The 13,148-nt window shown below is 48.7% G+C and overlaps 1 protein-coding gene across 2 annotated transcripts in view; it reads right to left on the reverse strand.

The window, feature by feature from the left end:
- Positions 1–3,190: 3,190 nt before the first annotated feature.
- Positions 3,191–13,148, reverse strand: part of AQR (aquarius intron-binding spliceosomal factor) — a 44,088-nt gene continuing 34,130 nt past the window's right edge. For both annotated transcript variants that reach the window (XM_078870586.1, XM_078870587.1), the window contains 8 exons: positions 12,224–12,295; positions 11,144–11,331; positions 10,026–10,197; positions 9,170–9,340; positions 8,594–8,679; positions 7,475–7,649; positions 6,875–6,988; positions 3,191–5,654 (listed from right to left, as the gene is read on the reverse strand). In XM_078870586.1, coding sequence (XP_078726712.1) covers positions 4,674–5,654; positions 6,875–6,988; positions 7,475–7,649; positions 8,594–8,679; positions 9,170–9,340; positions 10,026–10,197; positions 11,144–11,331; positions 12,224–12,295 — 1,959 coding nt within the window. In that variant the 3' untranslated portion in view covers positions 3,191–4,673. The remainder of the gene's footprint in view (positions 5,655–6,874; positions 6,989–7,474; positions 7,650–8,593; positions 8,680–9,169; positions 9,341–10,025; positions 10,198–11,143; positions 11,332–12,223; positions 12,296–13,148) is intronic.

Raw genomic sequence — 13,148 nt, forward strand, 5'->3', positions numbered from 1 at the left:
AAACAAATACAGCCCTACATCGGTAGGACCTCTTCGTTCATCAAAAACGGTGAACATCTCGTAAATATAATTAAAGATATTAAGCTTAATCCTAATGATATTCTCGTAAGTTTTGATGTGACCTCTCTGTTCACGAGGGTTCCGGTCAACGAGTCAATTAAATTACTCAACACTCAAAATTTTCGACCATTTTTTGCCCCGGACATCGAACACAAATTCGAAGGTCGAACAACTGGAAAGAACCTGTTTGGGCCGAGATGCGTAGCCAGGGCGACCGAGACAAAGGCGATTGACCCAGTTTACGCGTAGCTCTCGCCCAGTGCAGACCCGCAAAACATCGTTCCGTTAACTTTTTCGTTAATTTCATTTATTTTAGTGCTTTTTTGTGTTTACCCATACACAGTGGCTCCCAAAAAGGTTAGTAGCAGTGATAAGCCAAAAAGGAAGGTTTCGAGAACCTTCCACTCAAGCCATCCACTCTCCTTACTACAGGTAAAGTGAAGTTCAATGTTCATTTATTCTATTAATTATAACTGTGTTTCTTGTATGCTTTTATGTACTGTACTGTATTTTAATATTGTAAACTTTGTGTAAAAATGGCCCATAATAGGAGCATCCTTGGGTGGGGAACCAATTAATGCTATTTCCATTCATTCTTATGGGGAAATTGATTCGGTGTTCGAACAAATCGGTGTTCGAACACGGGTTTGGAACGAATTAAGTTCGATCTCCGAGGTACCACTGTAACTAGAGGCGTGTCGCGCTTAACGAGCGAGATGCGTTCCGCGAAAATTGCTCGGTAAGTGAACAGGAACGTTAAACGTTAGTCGTTTCCCCATAGACTCACTCCCATTGTGTAAAAAGCAGTCGCCTTTCAGCCCCAAAATGTTCCACTTTTGAACATTTTTATTTTCAAACATGAGAAATACTCATTACTGCGTAGTTTTAAAGTAAAGTAAAAAACCCATCAAAGTTAACACTTACTACACATGAAGAAACCAGTGCAATATTCCCCCTCACCTCCATAGAAGATAATGTTGACAGGGGTCTGCAACTTGCGACTCTTTTATCGATCGGTCTCCGCTCGCTAAGCGAACATTTTTGCTCATTTTGCGAGCAAATTGTGGCTAAATTAAATTTGCAGTGACTTAATTTATTTTATAAAGAACCAAAGAGTATGGATCCCTGCAATCACGAAATCTAGATCAAATTTGCTCGTTGTAGCGAATTCTCGTAACAAAAGAATGCTCGTTAAGCGAGTCACCCCTGAAGTTTGGAACAAAGAAAAGTCTCAAGCTGCGTCCATGTGTGCCACTGGACGGGAAATGATGGGTGGGGCTTGGGTACATAAAACTACACTTTTTTTATTACACGCTTTCTATTAACTCACTGTCTGTTATATTCGTGGTTCTTTCGGTAAAGTCACGTAGAAGGGAAATAATAAAATAATAAAAATATAAAACAACAAAATCTACATCTGATGATGATTGCTTGTGTTGCAGTCGAAACGTCGTGAGGATTTTATTGTTTTATATTTTTATTATTTTATTGTTTCCCTTCTACGTGACTTTACCGTAAGAACCAATAATATGAATCCATGCAGTCACGAAAGCTTTAAATCAAAATCCACTGTCTGTTGTTGTCGTTGTATCCTCAAATCTTGTAACTCAATTTTAACCCACTTCCCAATGTGGTATCGAATGCAAACTTGGTATACTTATTTTTTTACCAGATAAGCCCCACTGACCTATATAGCTCTTTTTCAGAAGCCACAAATGATAGCTCAACGAAGTGGCTTATCACGTGGAAAGTTATAACAGCCAAATACTCTAAAGGCATGTTGATTCTAAAAACTCGGAGGACTCGGAGAAAAATCCACACGACCACGGGGAGAGAGACACGCAAACTCCAAATTTACAGGAGTTAGTGTCGGGATTGAACCCACGACCTCCTGCATGCCAGGCGAGACAGTTGACAGTTCGTCACCACGGTGCCGTATCATTGACATCGTCACGCTGGGCGTAACTTGTAGGGGGTTTCCTGCCTTCAGGATGCAGGATAATTGTATATTTTTGGAAGGGCCCCGAGTAATCGACTGCAAAACGCAACGATTGTTTGTTTTGGTCAATTAAGCGGCTGTATCGATACATCTTAGCAGTTCCAATTTTATCTCAACTGAAATGTAACAGCTTATCTATTTTCATTCAGCTTGTATACATCAATCAATGCTTAACACGGATCATTCTACGTATGTGTCGTGAGCATATGAACAGATTTCAATTGTTGGATGAATACATATTTAGGGGCCGTCCATAAATGACGTCACGCGATTTTGGACGATTTTTGACCCCCCCCCCCTTCGTCACATGGTGTCACAAAGTCAGACCCCCCCTCAAATATGACGTCACAAAGCTCTACCCCCCCCCCCCCAAAAAAATGCTTCAAATCGCTTTAAACTATTGTCATTGTAGTGCGTATTTAATGTGGCGCTGCACTCTGATGTTGTAGGAGAAAACATTTATTAAAACGTCTATTTAATTAAGTAGAACGTGTTGTCTATATTTATTTAAAGTTGCGCATTTTGATGTGACGTCACATTTCTCAAACCCCCCCCATCATCACAAATGTCTGACCCCCCCCCTAGGTGCGTGACGTCATTTATGGACGGCCCCTTACATGCTGAGCACAGGATACCTATACAGAGACAATAGTCTGTTACATTTCCAGGGTAATTATTATTAGCCCACTGGACTTCCAGTGCAGAGGTCGTCGGTTCAACCTCTCGGCGCGGCAGTTGTTCAATCAGCAGGCAGGTGGCGTATGGCGGGGTAAAGTGTAGGTACTCTCCAAACTCTTCCAAGTCGTCTGACCAGCGTGCAAAAGTAGACCAAAACAGCTGATTTGAGTTCACTCGAGCTCGTTCGAGCAGAGGCCCTTCCGGACAGCAGCGGTACGCGCAAGCGATTGCAGGGTCGTGCCTTTGCTTTACATCTACTAAGAGCCCACAATACATCTAATGACCTACTCAAAACAGACGAGTCTGTCCATGCTACCAAGTCCCACTTCAGGGGTCCCCGATTGGTGGAATCTCTATCTCGTCTGGGCTCCGTAAAATGGTCCCCTCTACACGTCAATATTTCTTAAGGAAACATAAACTATACGAGTAATAAAAGACACCACACCATTTGTTCTTACAATGTAAAAATCATTTACTACAAAAGTTAAGCAGGTGACAAATAACAATAACTCATTTGACTTTCTTGACAAGCCAAATGTATGACAACAGGGTACAACATTGAGCAACATCAAAATTAGTGAGCTCGTGGTAAATGTGCACCCTATATGCCTGCTTAACAAAACGTCTACTCAAGTGCAGCTGTTCGTGCACTGTCATTTTTGTTGTACTTTACAATGAAGCAAGTTGTGCAATCCTGTACCAGAAATACGTTATATGAACGTCTCAATTCAGTTGTTATGAGGCCTGATCTGTTCACGTTAAACGGAATTACAAATGAGTAACTGAACAAAGATATTATATTTTACCGGTTTTAGTTCATAACAGCAGGGTCCATTTATCCAGAGAATCCTCACTTTGGAGATTTTAAAATGATTGTTCGGTTATTTTCGTGCTCAGAGAAAACCCACACGCGCACACGACGGCGACAGCATAAATCCCGCCGTATGCCTTAACCCATCAGTAATCTTTGCCGCAACTTCTTGCAGATGATTTGATGATGCTGCGTTGGCAGTGCTGCACAAGAACGATTACAAAAAAAAACTCACCGCATCCGCCAATAACACCAAGAATCGTGAAAAGAAAAAATATATAACCAGGTGATGTGCTGGGCACGATGAAGGCGTGCTACGAAAAATGCCCATTTGCCCAAAACATTGCCTTTGTAAAGCGTATATTTTGTTTTCTTTCTTATCGATGAATATCTTCGAGCAAAAACCTCAGTCCCCAGCTGGCTAGCGTTTCACACACGGTACACATTCATCAATCTTCAAGCTGCCGACCCTGCCTCATACTCTCTGGATTACCTTTTGACCAGTTGGCACCATGATTAAGAGCTGTGGTAACATCTGCAGGAGGTCTCCAATCTATCCAACCCATCATCTCTCCAAGTTGAATAAATGAGTACCACTTTGAGGGAAGTAAACAGTATTTCACTTAGGAGGAGACTATCCTTCCATACCATGGGAACGTGGAATTTCGAGCCCAGGGCCACCAAAGCAGATGAACATTTCCCATTTGAGCATGGAGCGCAGCACAAATAAGAAAGTGTTGTCTGAAATGTCAAATGACTCTTGGAAGGCGACAGATGCACTCACTACCTTGCTGATCTCGTCAAGGAGCATAAACAACCATCACGCAAACTCCGGTCACTCGCAAAGGCTTTTGGCTGGCCATCGGTCAAAGACGGTCACTGCATCGCTTGCTTTCAGAAGCGTTCCGCAGCCGTCTGGAGTGCTCTTCCCTCCGATATTAGGAAGGTAATGGGAGCTGTGCACTTTTAAATCTAGTTTGAAAACTAATTTCTTTAGAACTTCTTTTTGTGTTTAGTTTGTTGTCCTTCCCCCGCACCTCTGATTCGCGTGGTTGGCTACGTACAGTGTGAAAGAAGTTCAACCCCTCCTGCTCGTTTCCTTTCTCATCCCTCTCCCACCCACACTTAGCTCTTCTGCTGCCCTGTCCCCTCTTGTGCCTCCACAGATTCACCCTCTTGGTCCCCCCGCCTCTCCACCAGCCCCTCCGCCGTATCCATGGTCTCTGTATCCGTGACGATGGCTTCCCCGGCAACATCTTCTTTAGCAACGACTGCCATGGCAATTGCATCCTCAGCAACGGATTCCTTGACAACTGTTGCCTCAGTGACATCTTGCTTGGCAACCTTTGTCGCGGCGACATCTTCCTTGGCATCTGTTGTCTCAGCTACAGCTTCCTTGGCAACCGTCTCGGCGATAAATTCCTTGGCAACTGTTGCCTCGGTAACAGATTCCTTGGAACCAGTTGTCTCAGCTACAGCTTCCTTGGCAACCGCTTCCTCGGTAACAGATTCCTTGGAAGCAGTTGTCTCAGCTACAGCTTCTTTGGCAACCGCTTCCTCGGTAACAGATTCCTTGGAAGCAGTTGTCTCGGCAACGGCTTCCTTGGCGGCTGCTGATTCAGCAACCGCTTCCTTGGAAGCAGTTGTCTCAGTAGAAACTGCCTTCGAAACCTCTGCCTTTTTCACCATTTCCTTGCCATCTGTTACCTCGGCAACAGCTTCTTTAGTAACGGCTCCATCAGCACCTTTTGCCTTCACAACCGCTTCTTTGGCAACTGCGGTTTCATCCGCCTCATCCTCGCTGTCGTCGCTGTCGCTGTCCCTCCCCGGATGTTCCGGCATCTTCTTATGCTTCTCCTCCTGATCACCATCACCGCCGCCATCCTCTTTACTATCCGTGGCAGCCGCCTCACTCGTATCCATGGGTTCTACATCTCCGGAGACAGTGCTTGGCGTTTCCGTGGTTAAAGCTGCTGGGGAGTCAGTTTCCATGGCATCGGTGCTTCCCGTGGCTTCCCCGTCCGATCCATCCTTGGCGGCGTCTTCCTTCGCTTGCTGTACAGGAGGCTGGGCTGGGACCCTGGACCTGGGTGGCTGAGCGAGAGGCTGGAACAACAGAACATCGTTCATTCATTCATTCATTTGAATGTGAATTCCTCGAGTGAAGAAGCACGATGAAGGAATGTGACAGACGTGTTAACCGTGCGACGAAGTGTGATGAAGACGCGTGGGGTAAATGCTGGATGAATTAACGTGGCGCTAAAGTACTGTGACGAATGAAGCGCCATGTTGAAACACGGTGGTGGAGTGTGACGAACTGGGAAAAGACTGATGAAGATGTACGTTGAATACCGATTAAGGGATAACATGCAAAGAAGCGCTGAAGCGTTCAAGCGCTCAGAGCGGTGAGCACCAGTTAACGCTACATAAACCTAGATTTGTATTATTATTGATGTTGCGTGGTGAGGAGGCACAAAGACACTGTGATGAATCGTAATGCAGAAGCATTCGGAAGGGCGATAAAGCGTGAAGAACGCACGTGCGTGCTGGGAAAACGTGCAAAAGCCTACGAGAAAAATCATACAGTCTTATGCAGCGTGATGAAGAAGCACGAAGACAAGGAATGAAAACCAAGAACCAAGACGAAGGCACAATGAGGTGTGATGAGAGGATTTAGGAAGTAGGTAAGCATAGCGCAAGTGGAGTAAAACCTAGACATGGGGCATGTATGTACGTATGTTGAACTTCTTTTGCACCGTACATAGCCAACCGTGCGAATTGGAGGTGCGGGGGAAGGACAACAAACTAAATACAAAGGTGAGGGGGCGGCCAGGATAATGGGTGGGGGGGGGGGGGTGAAGTCGTACAATGTGTCGTCTATTTTTACAATCTTTTAAATTAATCACTTGAGTTGCCGACGCTCGGCGTGTTTGCGGTCACGTGGGCACCCGAGTCACGCAAGTCGGCCGGAAGCGGCGTGACGGGCCGCGATTGACAATTGACAATAAATGAGAATTATGATGCTAGATCACAACGAGCGCGCGTGCGATGCATGATAAATACCAATACAGAAACGTATAACGCGCACCGCTTTTCGCTTTAGATTCAGACACATTGGGGGAAACCAGAGGAGGAGCCGAAAAGGCAGCCCCGACCCAGCGCCAACAATTGCCCAAGCTCTGGAACCTACAGCAGTTTGTCCAACTCCAGAAATTAATGAATGGTGAAAACATGGAGCAGGATGAAGGAGCGCCATGAAGGCGGAGGGATGGTGACAAAGAAGCGGGACCCTGGTGGAGGTGTCGCGCTGCTACGGGAGGCATCACCTGGTAGTATTGCTGGTAGTGCTGCAGGACCCGGAAGTACATGTTGTACACGAAGGTGGCCATCTCCGGCATGTCCTTGACTATGAGCGGCGGACAGCGTGCCGCCTCGCCGTTCTGCAATGCGCACGGCGCGGCGGTGAGCGCGCACGACGATCGCCCCATTGAAATCAGTGCGTGGTTAAAATCACGGTAGAAGCACCCTCCCCTTATCACGTTGTTACTGGGAGATAACAAGACAAACTTTGTTATTTTATTTTGGGTAATTCTTCCCCCCCTCTCCCCTTTCTCCCATTCTCTCCACCCCCCCCGCCCCCTTATATTCACTGTTCCCGATCGTTACCTCTACCGCGCTAGGGCAGTGACCCCGGACGCCCTCGTTCGTTTACTAATTTCGAGGGTGCGTTACGCCCTGGCATGTTAGGCGTGATCTTCTGTTTTTCCCTCCTTTTTAAATTCCCATTTGTTATTTTGGGTTCTTTAACGACAATTTTAAAAAATGCTTGCAAAAATATTTATCTCGGAGAAGCAAATTGAGCACACACGGCCAAAAGCTCGCTCACAATAACAACAGTGACATCCAACGGCGGGGCGCGTGCATACCGGCCGCTGAGTCGGGCAGCTCTCGTCCGGGTACAGGTGCAGCTGGAGCGGCCGTGCCGTGAGTTGGTTGAAGGCCGGCGTCAGCTCGAAGCAGTTGCGGAAGAGCGACGCCCGGGCGAAGACATAGAGGCCGAGGCGGGCACGCGACATCGCCACCACCAGACGGCGCACGTCCCTGCAGCCGTGAGGTGGCACGGCGCACACCGTTCACGTGAACGCTCAGTAAATGCCCGCTGCTTATAACAGGGTGGCGGACGACCGATTGGATTACTCGGCACTGCTCTGTGCGGTGGGAGATGCCGGAAAATCGAGACGTGTTGCCAGTGTTGCGTGAACGCGAATGAAGTCGGCGCACGTGAAGGCAGTCTTTGTGGATAAGTGGCACGTGCAATGTTTCTCTGCGCGTTTCTTTCCTTATCACTCCCTGTCTGTCCCTGCAATCTCGTCATCTGCACATTTATCTTTCTATTTCTGCATCTCTCTGTCTGTCTCTCTCCATGGCTATGTGCCCTTCTCTAAGTCTCTTTCTGTGTCTGTCTCTCACGATGACCACTGCACCCCACATCTCCCGTGTCTCTTCGGCTCAGTGCAGGGTCCCCTTTTCCCCCCATCTGCACAGGGCGCTGCTTGAGCGTCGAGAGTGCTCTGCTCACATCCTTACACGCAAGACAACACAAAGCCGCCTGCGTTCATCGCTTCCCGTTACACGTTCAATGGAGAGGCTGCATTCTCACATGCACATTGGCAAGATATTAACTACCTTGCCCGGTAAACAGGTCGTGGGTTCAATCCCGACCTGACGCCTGTGTCTTTGGAGTTTGCATGTCTCTCTCCCCGTGGTCGTGTGGATTTTTCTGCAGGTCCTCTGGTTTTTCCCTCCACATTTAGAATACATGCGTGTAGAGTGTTTGGCTGTTATAAATTTCCACACGATAAGCCACTTCATTTGGCTATCATTTGTGGCCATGTGGCTTCTGAAATAGAGCTTCATAGCTCAGTGGGCCTGACCCGGTAAAATAAAAAACAGTTCAGTTTAGTTTTGAAACACATGAGATGCCTGGGCTGGCAAAGTGCTGGGTTTAACGATAAGGTGCAAGGATGCAGTCATGAGAATCTCACCTCAGGTGACCCACTGCTTTGGTCCTGACCAAGGAAAGAATGATGTAGTCGTTTTGCTGACCCTGGAATCTGTCCACGGTCGTCACCTGTAGCGCGCAAATGTAGCACAGGGACATGGTTACAGACAGCATCTCAACAAGCACTCCTATCAGTAACACACAGTCCATGATGAGAGAGAGTCTTGAGATGCACTGGTGCATTTAAAAATAAGTAAATATATTTTCTACGTCTTATTTATAACACATTGTTTGTATTTTCGGTGTAGTTCCCTTAAACCACAATGGTATACAATGTGCTTTATAGTTGGTACAAATGGTAAATAATAGATTTTTAGACACGCGATGGGATGAACGCAACTATTTTAAATCTTAACAATTTATCTTTAAACGAAGACTCGCTGTGTGACCACCGCACCGCCAATTGCCATCGATGGTGTGAAATCTCGACAGAGGAGGGCACGGGCGCTCGGTAGCGGGAGAGAGGGGCGGCGGTGCGGAGGGACGGGGGCCCCCCCTGGTGGGACCCCAGAAGGGGCGGCTGTGCCGGGGAGGGGGGCGGGGGAGGCTGTTCCGGCACCTTGCTGGGGCGGCCGAAGAGTGGGTTCTCTCCGCAGCGCTGGTTGACGACGTCGCGGATCAGGTGCTTCTGCCCATTGTACGTCGTGAGGATGCTGATCCTGTCGGCCGGGTACCCGAGCAGGCGCATGTACATGAAGAGCGCCACCGCGTACTCTGCCTCCGCCAGGTTCTGTGCGGTGAACACGCACACACGTACACATAAGCACAACAACGACAAAAACAACAGCGGCCCTGGCAAACCGATGTTCGCCACCAAGCGACGGTGATGTCCGCACAGCGCTTGTGCCAGCGATAGGCGCGTTTGACGCAGTGTGAAGATACCAGAGGCTCTCTGTGAGGTCGCGACACGAGCCCAGACGTAATGGGTTAAAAGACTGACCATGACCGGCAGGTGGCACCACCAGTGCTCGGTGGAAATTAATGTGATTTCAATCGCGCTCCATGGTGATGGATTTGACTTCAACAGAGCTCTGTGGGAGTGCACGTCGATAGCTTCCACAGGAGGTATTCTCCACATTAATTTTGGCTGTCGCCCAATGAGGCTGGTTGTTGTAATTACCGGCGAAACGTCGTACTCGAATTGTAAATGTTGTGGGTTTACTCTCCAACACACACCAGTGTGCTGAAGTAGTAACTAATTGGCACGTTTCGTTTAAGTGACAAACTTTACTAATTGGCCGCGTCGGGTTGCGTCGGAATTAACGACACATTTCATATTTTCGCAATTGAAAAAAAAAAAGTCTCTATTATGGATTACTATTGCTCGCGAAAGCCTACTACTACGTGTTAACCCAGCTTCGACATAGCTCTACGGCGGTGAGGGGGCAGCGGTCTTCCTCCTGCACAGCGCCCACCTGGTAGAAGTACGGGTTGGGCTCGGACTCGCCCACGCCGTTGAAGTCCTCGACGTTGACGAGCTGGAAGTCGTAGCAGAGGCCCGCGTTGGCGAAGCGGAACTCGGGCAGCAGCTGCACGTGAGGCAGATTTCCCAGCCGCTTGTAGCGCCAGTTGTACAGGTTGCACAGACTGTGAACGCACGCACACAGGACGTTACGCGTCAGCGCGTGTCTGCGTGTGAGTAACACGGGCTAGAGAAGAGGTGGGCTGATGAGTGAGTGGGTGGGTGTGTGGACGAGTGTGTGAGTTGGGGATCGGTAGTGCAGCGGTTAGCGCTCTGCGCTACAAACCCGGCGACCCGAGTTCGATTCCTGCTCACGGCCAACACCAGTGATGATTTTCTGAATCAGTCCTGGGCCTACCCTAGGTCGACTTAGCCTCAAATGAGTACTTGGTGCTGGCCACCCACCCCCTCGTGTGCCGTGCCAGCCTTAATAGGTGCTCGCTAACAGCACTTGCCCCAACAGTCTGTTAAGGTTATACGGGGATCTTTGTCTTTGTTTGTGCACGTGCACAAATACAAAGACAGGGGAGCGGTGGCTTCGTGGTTTGTGCACTGCGCTATGAACCCGGCCACAAGAGTGCACGAGCTGATTGGCCTCAGTGACAAATACCTGAAATGGTCTTGGGGCTTCCCGAGGTCAACACAGCCTGAAATGAGTACTTGGTGCAGTGTTTAAAAATGAACACTGGGGATACAAAGGCGGTTGAGTGACGTTCTGGCCACACCACCCTCTTGTGCACCTGTGTCGCCATTTATTGGTGCTAGCTAACGGCACCTACTACATAAGTCTGTGCAGGCTACATGGGGGATCTTTGTGCACACATGCACCACTGTGCATCACCATGCCCGTGTCTGCGGGAAGCGATGGGGTAGTGGTTACCCCTCTGCGCCAGTGAGCTGGCGACCCGGGTTCGTCGATTTCTGTATCACAACTTAAAATGGGCGGCGAGTGACATCAAAACCCGTCCTGGACCGCCCGCCCCTTAGGTCAACTCAATTTTAATATATGCATCAGATGCCCAAACTCTCTCTCTTTCGCCTCTCGTCGCGCAGCCGCTGGGCGCGTCTCACCTGGAGCGCGCTCTGCCCTGGGCGTCCAGGTCCACCGTGGGCACGCCGAGGCGCACGAAGCGCGTGAAGAGCGACTGCTCCATGTTCGAGTACTTCTGGAAGGCCATGTTTTTGATGACGGGCGGCAGCTGGTGGTGGTCGCCGATCATGATCCAGCGCTTGAGGCGGCTGAATCCGTCCTGAGGGTTCTGTGGGCACGAGTAGTTGCGCGTCACGTCTCCTTCTCCCGTGCGGGTGGGCGATGCACAAACGGGGGACCCGGCGTCCGTCTGTCTGGCTGCATCGCGTCGTGTCCTGTGCCGTGGTTCGACCCATCGCTTCGTTTCGGCTCGCCACGTTCCGATCGGCGACTCGGGGAAAACATTTCTGCACCTGATACCACGTCTGGTGGACCTCTTGGCTACGGCTGTGGCCACTGATCAGTCGCCTACTTCAAATTACCAGCGACCGAGAAAACATTCGCTGAGAAATAAAGCCCTGGCAGAGTCTGATGCCATACCACACGTGGCTGTGTTACAAGGTGCGAGAAGCGTGTGGCGAACCGCGCATTCAGTGTTTGTGCTCACGTTTAGTGTTGTGCCAGTTTTTTTTTCTCTCTGGGAACTCTGGTTTGTCTCCCAAATGCAAAAATTAACAAAAAAAAAATCTTTACACTGGCCAAAAACTCCTAGCAGGATTCTCCTAAAGCAGAGCCTTACATTCTTCGTGAAGCGTTCTGTGTTATAATACCTGGCCCTACTCTGGACTCTAGCCAGGCGGTGCTGGGGTGAGAGCACTGGCCGGGGATTGACTCATTCATCATCAATCCGGGCTAATCCGGGCTTGAGTAAATTACATTCATATATACACACACACACATTTACCGAGTCTTGAAAATCATTATCAGGATGGACCTGCTTTGAGGTGTCCGTCCAATTTTCCTCCGGGGTTACGTTTTAAAATTTGCGCGTGCAGGAGGAAACCACAGTAAATGAAAAAATCCCATGCGCTCGAACATTCAAAAACATCCGCCACTCTCGCAGAAATAGCCTCCCAGCATCCTACTTACTGTACTGCCTCCTACGGGCACCGGCTCCTTACCTGCAGGAGCAGGGGGATGAATGTCTCAATTTCCAAGATCTGTGCCGCCTCTTCCATGAGGATGTTGTCATACTGTAAAAAAAAGACACAGGGACATGATAAATCCACGGTAAATAATGCCACAGATTTTGGCTCAACACAACCACATCCTATTGCGCTTCATTGTCAAAGCTATGTATAAATCGACGGCTAAATTGGCATTTGAAATTGGCTTGACCTCACAATCGTCGTTCCCAGCCACAGGACCGAGTGTCACCACAAATGACATGAAAGTAACGTTCCAGCTCTTCGGCAATGCACTTCTGGATGAAGGCAACACCCCCAAGTTGTGTTAGTCACGGGAGTTTTACAACCATACTGGACCACATTGGTTCATGAAGGGTTGGTGAATGGAAGGCGGAGGACCGGTTCCAATACCGCTCGCCACTGATATTAGCCGTGACCAGGAATCAAACTCGGGCCGTCGGGTTGATGAGAGCAGTGCGCCTCCAATTAGCACAGTTGGCTACGTAGGGTGCGAAAAAAGTTCATCGTACATAAATACAGCAGTGCGCCTATCACAACGTCTTCAAGATCCTTCACGGACACCACACCCCTGCTTATCTCTCATCTCACTCCCCTCCCCCCCTTCCACACACTCTGGGCTTTCGCGGCCAAGGAAGTCGGTTTTTCTCCTCTTGTTGTCGTCATAATTGCCTGAATTTCCCTTCCCACCAGCCATCAAATCTAGGCTCAAGGCCTTGACTGACTGCCTCTCTAAAAGTAATTATCCTCACCATTTATGCACACCACCCTCAGGATATGGGTCACATTAATAAGTTGTAGAAATTATTTGAAACACCAACACAGAAGGTGATGGATAGGCTCTCTAGGATTTACTCTATCCTCAGCGTACCTCGCAAGATGGTCGATCCTAGAGGGAAGA

This window comes from Lampetra fluviatilis, chromosome 30 (assembly GCF_964198595.1).
Source record: "Lampetra fluviatilis chromosome 30, kcLamFluv1.1, whole genome shotgun sequence".
Taxonomy (NCBI): Eukaryota; Metazoa; Chordata; class Hyperoartia; order Petromyzontiformes; family Petromyzontidae; genus Lampetra; species Lampetra fluviatilis.